At 40.8% G+C, this 16673-nt stretch overlaps 1 protein-coding gene across 1 annotated transcript; it reads left to right on the forward strand.

The window, feature by feature from the left end:
• Positions 1-4852: 4852 nt before the first annotated feature.
• ACTR6 (actin related protein 6) lies at positions 4853-14656 on the forward strand (the record flags this gene model as incomplete). Its single annotated transcript, XM_081996684.1, has 11 exons — positions 4853-4991; positions 5593-5710; positions 7465-7533; positions 9338-9461; positions 10269-10404; positions 10495-10551; positions 11252-11350; positions 11538-11616; positions 12329-12500; positions 13427-13565; positions 14527-14656. Exons 1-11 carry the CDS (start codon positions 4924-4926, stop codon positions 14654-14656), a joined length of 1191 nt encoding a protein of 396 aa, XP_081852810.1. The 5' UTR covers positions 4853-4923.
• Between the last annotated feature and the right edge of the window lie 2017 nt (positions 14657-16673).

Below are 16673 nucleotides of genomic sequence, written 5' to 3' on the forward strand. Positions count from 1 at the left end.
ATTTACATGCAATGAACCAAAACCCCAAGGACCTTTAAGTCAGAAACATGAAGCAATAACAGAAAAAATAGGTCAGGAGATGGACGTTTTCAATTGATTTTTCCAGGCATTTAAAAATCAGTCAGTTGTGTAACACTGACCTCATTACATTCTTTAAAGAGATTTATGATGTGGGAATGAGCTGTGTATGAAGCTAACACTGTTATTCCTGTTTTAAGTTCAATTTTCTCAACTAGAAAAAAAAATCGACCAGTATCTTGAAGAAACAATGTTCATCATAATAATGGATCATTTTCTCATCAAGAAAGAAAATACAAGGGGGCAAGGAAAGCAGGACCCATGCTGTGTGTTCCCTTTCAAGTATCCTGCAAGCATGGCTCTGGTAGAAAAGGGAAAGTCCAGAGGCTCTTCACTGACATCAGAACTGGAAACCAGAAATATTCCTGTCTGGCAGGGTTGATCTGAATCATGACCTCACGTTCTCCCCCATCTCCTGGAGCACACTGAATGGAGGAATGGAGGAAAATGCACACATCAACTCTCCCCACCCCAGGGAATTAGAAGGGCATGTGGTAATGAGCCCAGCTTACCCCTTGGTTCAAGCAGAGTCTCTGACACTTCTTTTTAGATCCTGATGCAAATTAATATCAGTATGTCCCCAGACTATGTTTATTAAGACTTTGGCCTGATTCTCCAAATCAGAGTCAACTGTTTGCCAGCAGATGGATTCCTGCTAGCATTTTCACCACTATGTGAAAATGGTGCATGATACCAAGTCCCAAAGACTGACTCCTGCTCTGAACAGAGGAAGGCAACCATTTTTGAAGAACCTTGTGAAAGTGTCATCAACTGCCACCTGGATATGATAACCACAAAGAGGAAAGAGTGGTTTAGCCTTCCTGACTACTTTGCACTTACAAACATTGCTATGCAGAGTTCTTCATCTAGCAACCAAGGCTCTTTGCTCTTTATTTAGCAAAATGACTCCCCACCCAGTGAGGAGAAACTGTGTCTGTGTCACAGGAGAAGAAAAGGGGCAGCTCTATTAGCAGATCATCACAAGTATTGCCATGGGTCCCACTGATCTGGGTCCTGCTGATCTGGACCCTGATCCACCAAATTTCCATGTTAACATCAGACCAGCCTGGTCACCAGGACCTGCCTGGTGATTCCCGGGCTATGTCTGGCTCTTGTTCACCCTACCAGACCAGATCCTGACCCTGACTTGAATATTGACTTATGTGCTTGGCCCTGGACCTGCTTCACCATCACACACTTGTCTGATGACCTGGGCTCTGGGCTGCCCTTCCATTCCTGCCTGCCTTGCTCCCTAGCTGGAGGTGGTGGGACAGGCCCTGGCTGGCCCACAGCACCCCCCTCAGCACCTGTCTTCCTTCCCTTATGGAGCAGCTGCCACTCATGTCACCAAGAAAGAACCCCACCTGTGAGTGCATCCAGGATACTAAAATGATCTCAAAGAAGAATTTTGGCTTGTATTTAAAACAGGTAATTTCTAGGGCCTATTTGTGAACTCCCTCAATTCAATAGAAGACCCAAGAACCCAAGGATGTAGAGAGTTTCCCATCAGGCAGTCATCTCATCCACCAGCCTGGCCTTCACCATCACCTAAATGTGATGCACCTAAAGGTGCGCAGAGTTCAGTTTATGGATGCCAAGTCCAGGATAACGCCCACCTGTGTCAGGGTCAAAGAATGCAGTAACTTCTTCCTCAAGGATAACTTTCTGCGGATGCTCCACAAAACCTGCAGATTCTGTAGTTGGCACCATTCAATCATTCTGAAGCTGCACGTTCCTGCAGAGCACAGTGAATAAGCAGCTATGTGCTTTGTATAGGGTGTGTAGATGGAGTTCGACTTTTCATATAGTCACGTGGATTCCTTAACTGTAAAAAGTGGAATAGAGTTGAGAGGAAAAAAAAGACAAAAGCAGCTAGAGCCCAAGCGACTTCAGAAATGTGAAGGTCACAGAATTAACAAACAATATTCATTGTTCTTCCCATCAAATAAAGCAGTAGGAAATGTGGAAGAAGAACAACTAAAACATGACCAAAGAAGTTCTGATTTAGTTTCAGTGAGTGCTTTGTTTCATACTTGCAGAATGAGAAATTCAGCATGGCTTCATATGGATAATGCAAAAGAGAATGGTCTGTCTTCAAACGCAGACAGGCAAGGCTTAAGTAGTCTGGCAGACCATTACTCAGTTAAAGAGCATCACAAAATATCAATTCTAAGCTACTGTAAAGGGCAATGTACAAGGTTTGCTGCCATGCAGACGTTTGAAAGTCCCATTTATGTGTCCCGGCTCTGTTACTGGCTTTGTCTTTGTTAGGTACTCCACCAACAACAACAGAAAGTAGTATCCGAAGTGTCACTGCAATATATGGGTGAATATGTAAACAAACTCAATAAATATGTGAGTTGCCCTCAGTTAGCAATGACAGTAAATATACCAACTTTAGTTCCGAGAGAGATTTTAAATATTTATGTATATTAATCACTACACATAAATCTAAGTGAACTGTTAAAAGCCTGGCACTTGTCCTGTAGGTCTTAGGGGAAAAAAAAAAAGCAAAAGTAACTCTGAATTCAATACAAATCATTGAATAATAACAGATGATGTCTCAGAGAGCTGGAGCCAGTATCTACAAGAGAAAAAGTAATTAATTCTGTCTTTCACCTTTATTTTCACAAGGCAAAATTTAGCAATAGCTATAATGAATTTTTGTGTCTAAATTATTTTTCTAAGAACTTTATTTTATTAATAAAGGGATAAAGTAAAAATTATGTGATCTTATGAGTAGTATTTTATATTTATCTGTAACACTATGAATACCTAAAGCATTTGTCACAATTCTATGTTTTGTGTATTCTAATTACAAAACTAAAATTTACTATTACTATGCCTGTCAGTGGGCAAAGGAGGAGAACAACCAACACTTTAGTGTTTTTTAAAAGAATCCAGAAACTCCTGAACTTGAAAAACAGGCTTTTGATAATTCCTGTGACCTCTCCTCAAGAACCAAAGAATGTATCTGCTAGAGCAGGGATTAAGGATGCTGTCCTTAAGATACTGACAAGCACATAAAGAGGATTGGTCTAAAATCAGATTGCTGTGCGTTCTGCTGAACATCCTGGCACATGCAAAGACATTTGATATTCGTTAGGGTAAAGAGTCATCATACAGAGTAGCATTTATTTTTAAGTTCCGGTACTTCTGGGAAAGCCAATTATATACAGATGCAAAACTCTAATGCACCTTCTATTTTACAAGGATACTAGTGCTGGTAAGTAGAACATATAAGTAAAGCAAAATTCATCATAAAGACAAGTGCAAGATCCTGCACCTCAGTCGACATAACCAAAGAACCCAGTGCAGGCTAGGATGTGTGGTGGGCGAGTGGCCTTACTGAAAGGGACCTGGGGTCCTGGTGGACAGCAAGCTGAACAGGAGTCAGCAGTGCGCTGCTGCAGCAAGGCAGGCACATCAGATCCTGGGCTGCATCCGCAGGGGCATTACTAGCAGAGACAGAGATGTGAATATCCCACTCTGCTCAGTGCTTGTCAGGCCGCACCTGGGGTACTGTGTCGAGTTCTGGTCCCCCCAAGTCCAAAATGATGTGGACAGATCAGTAAGGGTCCAAATGGAGGCTATGAAAATGATCAAAGGGATGGAGAACCTGCCCTATGAGAAAAGACTAAAAGAGTTAAGTCTTTTCTGCCTGGACGAGAGAAGGCTCAGGGGGCACCTTATCACGGTATTCCCGTACTGACAGAGTGGCTATAAAGAGGACAAAGGCTCTCTCTTCACCAGGAGAAGACAAGGGGCAACAGGTGTCCATAGCACCAGGAGTGGTTTCATCTTGATATAAGGAACTTTTTTTACAAAAAAAACAATCAATCACTGGCACACTCTCCCCAGGGATGTGGTGGCATCCTTGTCACTGGAGGTTTTCAAGATGGGGTTGGACAAGGTGCTAGATTCTCTCATCTTGGCTCCCTTTCCCATGGCACACTGGACCAGACGATCTTTCAAAGTCCCTTCCAGCCAGGGTTGTTCCACAGTTCCCTGATTGTATAAAGGTGCACAGTATTCGATACAGACTTCAGTAAAACAAAAACTAGTCAGCAACAGCGAATACCAATAACACCACTTTTTACTCTGTTTATAATAAAAGTCTTAATTACAGCACACTTAGAACAGTAAAATAATGATGGTGGAATTTAAAGAGTCTTCTCCCTTTTCATGTTGTAACACTGTTAGACAGCAAAGGCCCGCGCTGCGTGCTTAGTTCTGGCACACAGCGACTTTCACCCACGACAGTTCTCCCCGACGCGCTGGGCTCCCGTAGGGCAGCAGCCACTGCACTGAACTGCCAGGGTCACCCGCGGTCCACCGGAGGGCAAGGCCGCCCTCAGCAGGGGGGTGCTGTAACTTTATACGCACCGGAGAAGGCGTCCCGCCCCGCCCACGGCTCTCGCGCCAACGGCCCCGTGCCCGCTGTGTCCCTGCCGGGAGGGCGCGAGCCACTGCCCCCGCAGGGCTGGGGCTGACCGGCGGCCGCCCGTACCCGCCGCCTACGGAGCTGCCCGCGCAGGCGCAGTGGGCCCGCAGCGAATGGTGCCGAAGCTGACGCTAGACGAGGTGACTCCACCTTGCCTCCCCCGCCCGTCTCTCTGGCGAGAGCTTCCGGGTCACGCCCGTCCAATAGCCTTCGCAGCTCCGCCAGCATCATCAGCACCACGTGAGCGGCGAGCGTCTCGCGCCAGAGGCGGTTCCCGCGACACTCCTGCGTCCCGTCAGGCAACGCACGCGCGCTGCTCCTCCACTCTATGGTAACCATAGAGATCCACGGCGGTGGCGGATCAATACTGGGACGGCGGCGGCCGTGGCGCCGTGGGGAACATGGCGACGCTGGTGCTGGATAACGGCGCCTACAACGCCAAGATCGGCTACAGCCACGCGAACGTCAGGTGAGGGCCCGGGAGGGGGCGGGACGGGCGGGCGTTACCTCCCCTTATCGCTCCACTGGCACCCTCTCGGCGCACCTCCCCTCCCGCTGCTCCCCGCCAGAGTCTGGGCGCACGGGAGGTCGCCGCCGCTTCTCCCTCAGCCCCTCACCCGCGAGCGGGCCGCCAGCGCGCCTGCGCTCGCCGCGGAGAGGCCCGGCCTGGCCCCGCCCCTGCGGCGGGTGCCGGGCCCCGCCTCTGCGGCGCGTGCCGCCCAGCCCGGCGGAACCGTTACGCCGTCCCCCACCGCTCACGGAAGGGGCTCAGTCCCGCGGGGCGGCGGTGCCTGAGCGCCCTCTTTGTTGTGCTAGCGGCGGGGTGCTGGCTCAGTGCAGCGGGCAGGGTTTGTTTTGTTTTCCCAAAAGGTGCCTCATCTGCACCGGAGGTGTCAGAAATCAGAGATTTCCCTTGTAACTGGCGCCTATAAATCGCTTAAAACCAAAACACAGCAGCAAAAATATTACTGAAGTTATGTAATTATTTATGTAGTATTTATGAAAGTAGTGTAAAGACAACGAATGTGTCTCGTATCATGATGTACAGGAAACTTCCCAATCTTTTCCAGTGTTATTCCCAACTGTCAGTTCAGATCAAAGACTGCACGCTTGAAAACCTTTACGGCAAACCAACTGGATGAAATTAAAGATCCCTCTGGTCTTTTTTATATTCTCCCTTTTCAGAAAGTAAGTAAGATATCCTGAGTTTAACGTTATAGACAAATGTAAATTGGTGTTTTAAGAAATAGTTTTCATACAATATGCCCAACCGCAGGGCTATATGTAGTATCATACAACAATCAAATTCAGCAGTGTGAAGTTCAACAATGATTGAACCATTTAGATTGGAAAAGCCCCTTAAGATCATCGAGTCCAACCCTAAAGTGACCACTGCCAAGTCCACCCCTCAACCATGTCCCTAAATACCATGTCTACACGTCTTCTAAATACCTCCACGGATGGTGACTCAAGCTCTGCCCTGGGCAACCTGTTTCAGTGCTTGATAACCTTTTCAGTGAAGAATTTTTTCTTAATATGCAATCTAAACCTCCCCTGGTGCAGCTTGAGGCCATTTCCTCTTGTCCTATCACTTGTTGCTTGGGAGAAGAGACTGAGACCCACCTCACTGCAGCCTCCTTTCAGGTAGTTGTAAAGAGGTATAAAGTCTCCCCTCAGCCTCCTTTCCTCCAAGCTAAACAACCCCAGTTCCCTCAGGCGCTCCTCATAGCACTTGTTCTTTGGACCCTTCACCAGCTCCGTTGCTCTTCTTTGGACACGCTCCAGCACCTCAATGTCCTTCCTGTAGTGAGGGGCCCACTGAATACAGTATTTGAGGTGTGGCCTCACTAGCGCCAATTACAGGGGCACGATCACTTCCCTACTCCTGCTGGCCACACTATTTCTGATACAGGCCAGGATGCTGTTGGCCTTCTTGGCCACCTGGGCACACTGCTGGCTCATGTTCAGCCGGCTGTCAGCCAGCACCCCCAGGTCCTTTTCTGCCAGGCAGCTCTTCAGCCACTCTTCCCCAAGCCTGTAGCATTGCATGGGGTTGTTGTGACTGAAGTGCAGGACCCCGCATTTGGCCTTGTTAAACCTCGTATAATTGACCTCAGACCATTGATCCAGCCTGTCCAGATCCCTCTTGTAGAGCCTTCCTACCCTTGAGCAGATCAACACTCCCACCCAACTTGGTGTCATCTGCAAACTTGCTGAGGGTGCGTTTGATCCCCTTGTCCAGATCATTGATAAAAATATTAAACAGAACTGTCCCCAATACCAAGCCCTGGGGAACACCACTTGTGACCAGCCACTAACTGGATTTAGCCCCATTTACCACAATTCTTTGGGCCCAGCCATCCCACTAGTTTATTAGCCAGCAAAGAATACACCTGTCCAAGCTGTGAGTAGCCAGTTTCTCCAGGAGAATGCTGTGGGAAACAGTGTCAAAGGCTTTACTGAAGTGTAGGTAGACAACATCCACAGTCTTTCCCTCATCCATTAAGTGGGTCACCTCGTCATAGAAGGAGCTCAGATTAGTCAGGCTTTCATAAACCCATGCTGACTGGCCCTGATCACCTGTTTGTCCTGTATGTGCCACATGATGGCACTGAAGATGATCTGCTCCATAACCTTCCCTGTCACGGAGGTCACACTGGCAGGCTTCTGTCAAAGAGATTAATGTATATAGGAAGCACAATTTACGTTGTTTTTGTAGTGTAGTAATTAACATACTGATGGGTAATATTTCTAACATTCTTTACCCTATGTAACATTTACTCCTTAGCATAGAAATGTGAATTTAGATGTTTTTACTCTCAAATTTCTGTGTATTACCAGTCTATCAATCACTTGACATTTTTTGTTCTCTAGTAATTTATTCTTTTTAAGTATGGTTTTATTTTCTAAATAGGGTAATTTTTTTTTCTAAATTCCTACAGGGTTACTTGGTGAACTGGGATGTCCAGAGACAGGTTTGGGATTATCTTTTTGGAAAAGAAATGTATCAAGTAAGAGCTTTTTTTTAGTTACAGATTTTGTGCAGGTTAAATAGTGACTAATGGAATTAACGAAAGTACCTCAAATATTAAATAGAACTGGTGTGCTTACTGTTGCCTTTGAAAGTGCCTTCAATTAGAAATCACAGGGATTTATTTTTTTGCAAACTGAAGAAAATTTTTACTTTGAGATCTTGGTGTAGGAATTTCATAAACTTACACTTTTCAATCTTGTGTATAATTGTACTGAGTTCAGTTCACATACACTAAGAAATTCACACCAGTATAATTAAGAGTTCATCTTAGTAAAAATAATAATTATTATAGACAGGTACAATGTGGTTTAGAGATCAAGAAACTGTTGATGTAAAAGAGAGTGATGAGCTAGGTCAGTGGGCCAAAAGATGTACACATTGAGTAACCATCTTTGGCTGACCATTTTCTGCGTACGAGCAAGTTGAATGTATAAAATATAAATATCTGATATTTAATTTTTCTTACTTATCACATGAACTGGGTTTAGCACAAGAAGTGTAGTGAGGCTTCCTTTTTAATTTTTCTTTTAAAAAATGTATTGTTACATACTCTGAAAGTTTTGGGTTTTTTGTAACACCTAGGAGGCAGGATAGTCCTGAGTAACGCCTCAAAATATCTTAGTCTCCATACATAAAAATATACAGTACTGGCTTTTGATACTTAGGTTTCGTTTTAGTTTTGGAACTAGATTCAATTTAGTCATGGTTTCGAGGAGAGTTTGTTTTTAATTCTTTTTTATGAGTGACTACAGAGGGGTACAACTGGTAATATGTTTAGGGCCATATCCAGTTAATGACTGAAGTAACCCTCCTAAGTCCTCTCTAAAGGAGTTTGAGATATCAGTAAATGCAGAAAGTCTAGAATCTTTTGCTGGCCTCATTAGAGGTCACTGGGAATTTTATTACTGATTCTACTTTGTGCAGGACTTCATCTTTGGTTATTAGGTAAGTAATTTTGTGATGCAAGTGTTGAGCCGTTGAAGAGATTTATCTTTCTGTAGTTAGCAGGATTAGTGTAAAATATCTTATGTTAGTATTGTAGTGTTTCTTTATGGGTATCTCTTTAAAATGTTGGATTACAATTTGTAAGGATGGTAACAGGAGCAGAATATGTATGAGGGTGTTGCCTTCTATTATGTTTTTACCCATTAGTTTGACAAAGTTGTCTCACTGCTCATGAAGTCTTTAAAAAACCTAAAACTTTCTAAGCCTCGCATCTACAAACAGATACGGCAAGCGGTAATCATGTTACAGTAGTCACTTCCTAGTTCAAATGGAATCCATTGTATAGCATTAGTAAAAAGCCTTAGGCTGCAAGCTGTAAACTTGCACCTAGATACTGATGAACTTATACTGAACTCTTAGTTACATGATTTATTTGGGGTCCCTCTCCAGAGGCACCCAGCTAGAGCTGTTCTTCACAGCTGTACCACTCAATAAATTTGTCAGGCGTACATCATGTTGGAGATTCTACTTCGGGAAACCTAGGGTTGAGCCTGAGGGAAGAGGAAGCGCCTGAGAGCGAGAGTGTGTGTGTGAGAGGAGTCAAAAGGGGCACCTGTCGGCTCATTGGAGTCGCCAACTGCGAAGGTACTCCTCCGGTCCAGTGGGTGGTGTGTGTGCGACTCCTTGATTGGCATGTGAATGCTCGAGCAGCGGCTTCTCCCTTAACAATCAATCATGTCTTCAGATTTACCTGATCTTCAACTGCTGCAAAATATGTTAATGGAGTATTGATTTCTAAGTTTTGTACAATGACAATCTTAATATATTTTTCATAGGTGGATTTTGTAGATACCAACATTATTATTACCGAACCTTATTTTAACTTCAGTTCAATACAGGAATCCATGAATGAAATCCTATTTGAAGAATATCAATTTCAAGCAGTTCTTAGAGTAAATGGTGAGTCTGTCTTCTTCTAGTTCACATTTACATATTTTGAAGGTTAACCTTGAAAATAAATAAATAAAAGCATATGCACATATATGTATGTATAAAGACAGTAAAGAAATTACTCCATTTCCTTCCTGGCTTTTGCATAATATGCTACTATATGTCTAACTTGATGAAACCTTTTCTTTTCTTTTTTTTTTTTTTTTTGCAATTCCAGCTATACTCTTATACTACTTTCTTAAGAGCGTCATGCTATTTAGTTAAAGGAAATCTGAGGAGAGTCAGGATGACAGAGAGAACAGATGAAACAGGATAGCATTTGAGAAAGTCTACCAAAGATCTGCATGAAGACTTTGATAGCTTTCCTTTTTTTTGCGGGGGGGGTGGAGCATGGGGGTGGTTTTTCTCTGGTTTCGTTCTGTATTAGCAAGTAAAGTGCAGCATTACAATCATGAAATGTACAGTATCTTACAGGAAATGTGTAAATAACATCACAACCCTTCTGAAAGATAGTTGGACATAGGATACTCCTTTAGACAGGTTTCGTAAATTGTGGTATGACCAGTCTGCTTGGACTTCATGAGAGAAAACTGAACATTGACTTGAATTCTTGAAAAAGAATAAATCGGGGCATATATGATACTTAATTTTATCCACTGTCAAAATTAATTCATGTGTTGGCTGTAGTATTATGTATTGAGGTCTCAGAAATCTGTCAAAGGCATTTAAAATATGAAGCAAGTAGACTTTCATATCAATGTAAATTCTAAAAGTGTATATTAATATAAAAATTGAATGAAGTTTTCTGTATTTCAGCTGGAGCTCTTAGTGCACACAGGTATTTCCGGGATAATCCATCTGAATTATGTTGTATCATTGTGGATAGCGGATACTCTTTTACACACATTGTACCTTATTGTAGAAGTAAAAAGAAGAAAGAAGCAATCATCAGGTAAACTGTAGTATAAATTTTCTAGAAGAATTGTTTGCTATGCCTGAAGTTAATAATGACGCAATTCCTTGTGTTACTCCTTTTCTGTAGGATTAATGTTGGAGGAAAACTCTTAACCAACCATCTGAAGGAGATAATCTCTTACAGGTAAAGCATGCTGATCACCATCTTGAGACCTGGTATTAAATGAGCTAGAAGTTTGTGGGGATATTCTTACTGGTTCTGTGAATTGTAGATTAAATGCTGTTTAAAGGAGAAGGGAATTTTTGTCTCATAATCTGCTAGCTGCCATTTTGAGCTTAAGATCAAGATGAATTAAGATGAGTTTAAGCTCTTCGAAGAATTAGGCTGTGAGTTTTTAAAGTGCCAGTGCTTTTGAAGTCGCTGAGGTTACCTGTGTTTTCACAATTATACAAGTCCTTCAATATTTTCTGAGAAGTCTCAGTAGATCATCAGTAGATCATCAGTCAGAATCATTGATTCTATCAATACCACAAATAAAATACAATAGGATCAGCTTTTCATTAGGATCCTTTAGCTTGGAACTTTATCTAGGTAAAGGTCTTTGCTAGTAGAGCTAATTGCAGGATTATGGCTATACTTGTTATGAAGACATTTGGCAAATGCAGGTAGATGTTTGTATTTATTGAACTGTGAAACAGAAAAATACTAAACTCCAGTAGGCCAGGAATGCTTTTGTAAATTGAATACAAGTTTTAGATATTGAGACAGTAGCTTTCTGTAATTTGAAAACTATGGTTGCTCATCTCCAGTGGAAAACTGGACAGGTAATGCTAAGACTGTATTATTCTCAGACTTCTGTGGTTTTGTTTTTTGTTTTTCACAGGCAGCTACATGTTATGGATGAAACGCATGTAATTAATCAAGTGAAAGAAGACGTGTGTTACGTTTCTCAAGACTTCTACAAGGACATGGACATTGCCAAGTATGTATACAATGGTACTGAATGTAGAAATTGGTACTTCTGAATAATCTACTTGTACAAACAAATAAAACCATACTCTTAATTAGAAAATTTTCCAGTTAAGTCAAAGGAAGTCTTGTCAGTATAAAATAGTTGAGATTTAGAACTTGGTCTTTATTCTGTTGTATTGTACATTCTTCTCTTTTAGATTGAAAGGAGAGGAAAATACTGTTATGGTAGATTATGTTTTGCCAGACTTCAGCACAATCAAAAAAGGATTTTGTAAGGTAATGATAGTATGGTTTTTGAGGTATTTTCTGGACTGTTGCCCTCCACAAGCCTAATAAAGAAGCTAAAAAGACTTTATTTTTTCTAATGGTGTGTTTTAACTTCTTTCTGTGCTATGCATTAATTGGTAAAGTTTTCCTTAGTTGAGGTGAAAATTAAATACTATTTTTCCAACATAGCATTTTATGTTCTATTATTTAATACTTGTAGGTTTCTGTGCTTGTGCTCTGTCATACAATCTATCCATTGCATTATTGTGTGGGTTTATTTGAAAAGTTAAGTTGGAAAATGGTTTTTCTGCTTTGTTACTTCTTTGTAAGTTTCTCTGACTTTCATTTGAATACCCTAATAGGTAGAAAGTTCAAAGTCATGTTATATAAGAGCATGAAAAGTCTTCACACCAATGAAGACAATTTAACAATTTTATCTCATTTACTGAGCTGAGCATAGTTTCAAAAGCAGTCCCAATATTTTAAGGCCACTCTTGTGCATACCTATTGTATTTTGCTTCAGGCAAAACTGCAGTTGATAAGTCAAAGTCACCTTAGATTTAATACCAGAGTATGTATTATTCTTAAAAGATTTGTTGATAATACAACTTAACATAGACTATACTACCTACCTCTGCAGTAGATGAAAAAGATTAGCTGAATACTCCAGGATGTAATTTCTTTTCTTAAGCAGTAGCTACTATTCATGTCTTTAATTTAGCCAAGGGAAGAGATGGTGCTAAGCGGAAAATACAAGACCGGTGAACAAATTCTTCGTCTAACAAATGAAAGATTTGCAGTTCCAGAAATACTCTTCCATCCTTCGGATATTGGTATTCAAGAGATGGGAATTCCTGAAGCCATTGTTTATTCTATTCAGAATTTACCTGAAGGTATAACCTAAAAGTATTTTGAAAAGTGGGAGTGTGTATGTTTTTGTTGTTGTTTTGGGTTTGTTGGTTGGTTGTGTGGGTTGTGTGGGTTTTTAGGCATCCAAAGTGTCTTAAGAAACTAGGACTCTCAACATGCCAGTTATTACGTTATTGTGAACTGTTCTGTTTTCTGGTGTGTGTCATATACTCTAGAACTGATTGTCTACAAGATTCTCTGTTAGGAAAACACAGATTTGTGGCGATTCATTGATTGGTTTCTATTCTTGTTTCAGTTAATTCCTGTAGACTTAATTCTTCTTAATATCCTTTTCTAACATGACCTATCTGTCTTTGATGCCAATGATGGAGTATACTTGAAATTAGTTTTAGTTGTGTTTTAAAATACCTTTCTTCATGGCAAGAAGAGAAAAATCAAACTGATGAGAAAAATTAATCTGACCAAACTCAGTAATTTAAGCATCAAAGTATAAAACCTTTCGGGCTGCTGTGCTTGTTAGAAGTAATATTAAAACTTTTATTTTATAGACAATGTACATGTAATTAATATTATTATTACAAAGAATTTTGTAGGTTTTATGATATCACGTAAGTATGGCGGCATTGAGGCTATAATTTTGTACTCTTAAAAAAATAGTATAATTTAAATTCCTTTTTGAAAGGGGAATTGTGTTGGCTGACATGAAATCTAATAGACAATGTAAGAAAACATTAGTTATCAAAGCCAAATTCTAAAAATCACAAAGAACAGAGTGTGATTGATTACTTTGTTGTATTTCTCAAGAAAACATTTTAACTGATGGGATCATTAGATGATCATAACATTCTTCTATGCATATTTCTTCTGTTCCAATTCATAACAAAGTTGTGAAAGAAACTTTAAATATATATTTAGTCTCTAATGACAGATTTACTTAATTATTTTACAGAAATGCAGCCTCATTTCTTTAAGAACATAGTTCTCACTGGAGGAAACACCCTTTTTCCAGGCTTCAGAGATCGGGTTTATTCTGAAGTTCGATGTCTTACTCCAACTGATTATGATGTTTCCGTTGTTCTTCCTGAAAAGTAAGTTCTGAACTGTCCAGAACAAGCTTTGTCCTTCAAGCAGAACAAACTATAAAGTCAAGTTTCTTTTGCTGATTAAAAAGGTAGATTGAGTAAAGAGGTTAATTTAAATATTCATAGAATTATAGAAACATTAAGGTTGGAAAAGACCTCTAAGATCATCAAGTTCAACCATCAACCCAACACCCACCATGCCCACTAAACCATGTCCCGAAGTGCCACATCTGCACATTTTTTGAACACATATTAATTGAACCAGCATTTTATAAGAATGCATTTTGCATTTTTTTCATTTTGCAATGAAAATCGGTGCATTTTTAGACAAACCAAATACATTAGAGACCCCTTGCCTGTCCTGTACTTTGGCTAATAAAGTTAAGCAGATGTGTTTTCAGGACCAGTCTTTTTATTGTAAACAGATAAATAAGACTCTATTGTCATTAAATGGATACATAAGTATGCAAGATTAGAGTTTAGTCTTTTTACTTAGAAGAATTTTCATCATCTGAATGCTGACATGTTATTATTAATGTAGCCACTTCAGGGATTTGGAAGGGATAACATCTTTGTAGAGACAGTATACAGTTAAGACAAAACAAGTACATCTTGAAAGTACAAAAAAAGTCTTTACTTTTTTTAAAGCATTATAGAGTATTTTTAAATATTACTAAAGAATAATTACCTGTGCATAGTAAATACAAAGACATCTCCACTTCCTGCCCTTTTCACACCTGCCTCCGAAGATGCACTTGCTTATAAAAAGCAAAGTCAGTTAGCACTGCTAAAAGTTGAAACTTTGTCTCATAACTTGTCTGGAGCTGGATAGTTTGATTTAGCAATCGAAGATATATTTCTAAATAGGTGTAAAATTTTCTAAATAGAAGTCTTGGCAATCATCACTGCATGCTTCTACTTTAAATGAACTTACAGATGAGTAACAATAACTTTGTTCATTTTTCAGCCCTATTACTTATTCTTGGGAAGGTGGGAAGCTCATTTCTGAAAATGATGATTTTGAAGACATGGTAGTAACTAGAGAAGATTATGAAGAACACGGACACAATATCTGTGAAGAGAAATTTGATATATAGGTAGTGTACTTGGATACATTGTTATCCCATTGTTTTACTCAGAATGGAACTCTGAACTACAACCTGTTTTCTGTCAGTTAGGATTGTGTTTTAGCTCTCCTGTACTTAAGTGGGAAAAATTAATTTTCAGAGTTTAAAAATAAAGTTTTACAAGCCTAATATATGAAATACATTCATTATAATTTCATTATGTTCTCATCTTTTACTGATAGCTTCATTGTATTCTTATTGCAAAGACCTCAATGTATGAGGCAATAAAAATATTGAATGCTTGTACTGCTGTGAGTAAAAATACATAGTGAGAAAAAAAATCAAGATTTTTTTTTTCCCAAAATTAGTATTATTCTAAGTGGTGCATGCAGTTGAATGGACATTAAACAGATCTCAAAAGGTCTCTTTGAGATTGCCTATCCTGAAAAGGAATACATGAGTTTTATTTGGTTATTTTAGTGAATAGCCATGAGAGGAATATACTTGAAATGTGATGACTGCTACTGAAAGTATACTTTGGCTTTAAGAAAAGAGTAATTTGAACAATTCCTTTTTAAAAAGGGGCTTGGGGTTAGTGGGGTGTGAGGTTTGTTGTTTCTTTTTTTGTTTGAAACAATGGCTGAGCAAATAATTATGCCTCCTGACGCTCCCCTTTCTGAAATCTCTGCCAGGCTGGTGTTGGAGGTGAACCAAGCTTGCAGCTGTGTCCTGGGTAATCCCATCTGTGTCCTATCTGTGCATTCCAGAAAAACACAAGTGCCCTAGCCTGTACCTTTTATTTCCATTTGCAGAGCAGAGGTGGCCTCAGAAGCTCTGTTACCGTACCATTGCATGCAGGAGGGGAAAGAGCAACGGTACAGGGTGGTAGCCAGATAGAAGCCTCAGAGGGCTACGCTAGTAGGGGGTGCCCTACCTGGCTTACTTGGTTGCCAGGACACAGGCAGGCACTTGCAGAGGGTGGATAACAAACACACAGGTGCCCACACAGATCTTGACCTGATGCAGCTCAGGGCCATGGGGGAATTGCCCTTATTGGTTGGGCTGGTGATACTCGGTGGTCTTGGATTTGCACGGAGTATCCTATTCTCAGCTGATATTCCCTCTCTTGTCTGCCCCTACGTAAAACCAGTAAGTATACTTAACTCAGTACACTTACCTAGCTTGGAACAAAGAGCACTGACTGACTTGGACAGTTGATAGCAGGGATTAAGCAGAAGCTTTACTGGATTTCATGCCCCTCCAGTGGTCCTTGATAAGGTCCAGAGAGGGGCACTCTGAAGCACAACTAGATACTATTACTTTCTGAAAATTGTGAAGATCTGAGACCCAAGACATAGTAATTGATGTCCTTGAATGGTCAAACCCGTGAACAGAGGAGACAAAGGTGTGTACTACCAGCCCCTGGGCTCACTGATAGCATTAAGATAGAGAGGTATCCTCATCTCTGGCTTCCATTTCTTTTCTACTTCAGACAAATACGTGGAGTTAGAGCCATGTTCTGATCAACATTCCAGCTTCTCATGAGCTGCTCCTGTTGCTACCCAGAGGTCTCAGCATAAGTGCAATATAGAAAAGATGCCCCACCCCTAGAAACATTCAAGGTCAGGTTGGACAGGGCTCTGAGCAACCTGATCAAGTTGAAGATGTCCCTGCTCACTGCAGGGGGAGTAGGACTAGATGGCCTTTAAAGGTCCCTTCCAGCCCAAACTATTCTGTGATTCTGTAAAGAGAAGCCAACACTCCAGAGAGTAAGAGACCTTGATGATGAGCTGCCACAATTAAAGTTTTCTGAGAGGATCTTTCTTCCTAAATATGATCTTTTTTACTTTAGACTGCCAGCACATCTAAAGGCCCTTGTGCCTAACCTTTAGTTTTGTAAGTAACAGCTTCACAAAATGATCAGCACATTTTAGCTAGAACTTAAAAAAGAAATACCTGTGTTGTTCCCACAGAAGCAACAACGAACATTTTCCTTGGTAGCAGCAAACATGAATGCTCTATGAATAGAAGTAAGCCTCCTTAGGTG

This window comes from Phaethon aethereus (genome assembly GCF_964289735.1).
Source record: "Phaethon aethereus genome assembly, chromosome: 1".
NCBI classification, from domain to species: Eukaryota; Metazoa; Chordata; class Aves; order Phaethontiformes; family Phaethontidae; genus Phaethon; species Phaethon aethereus.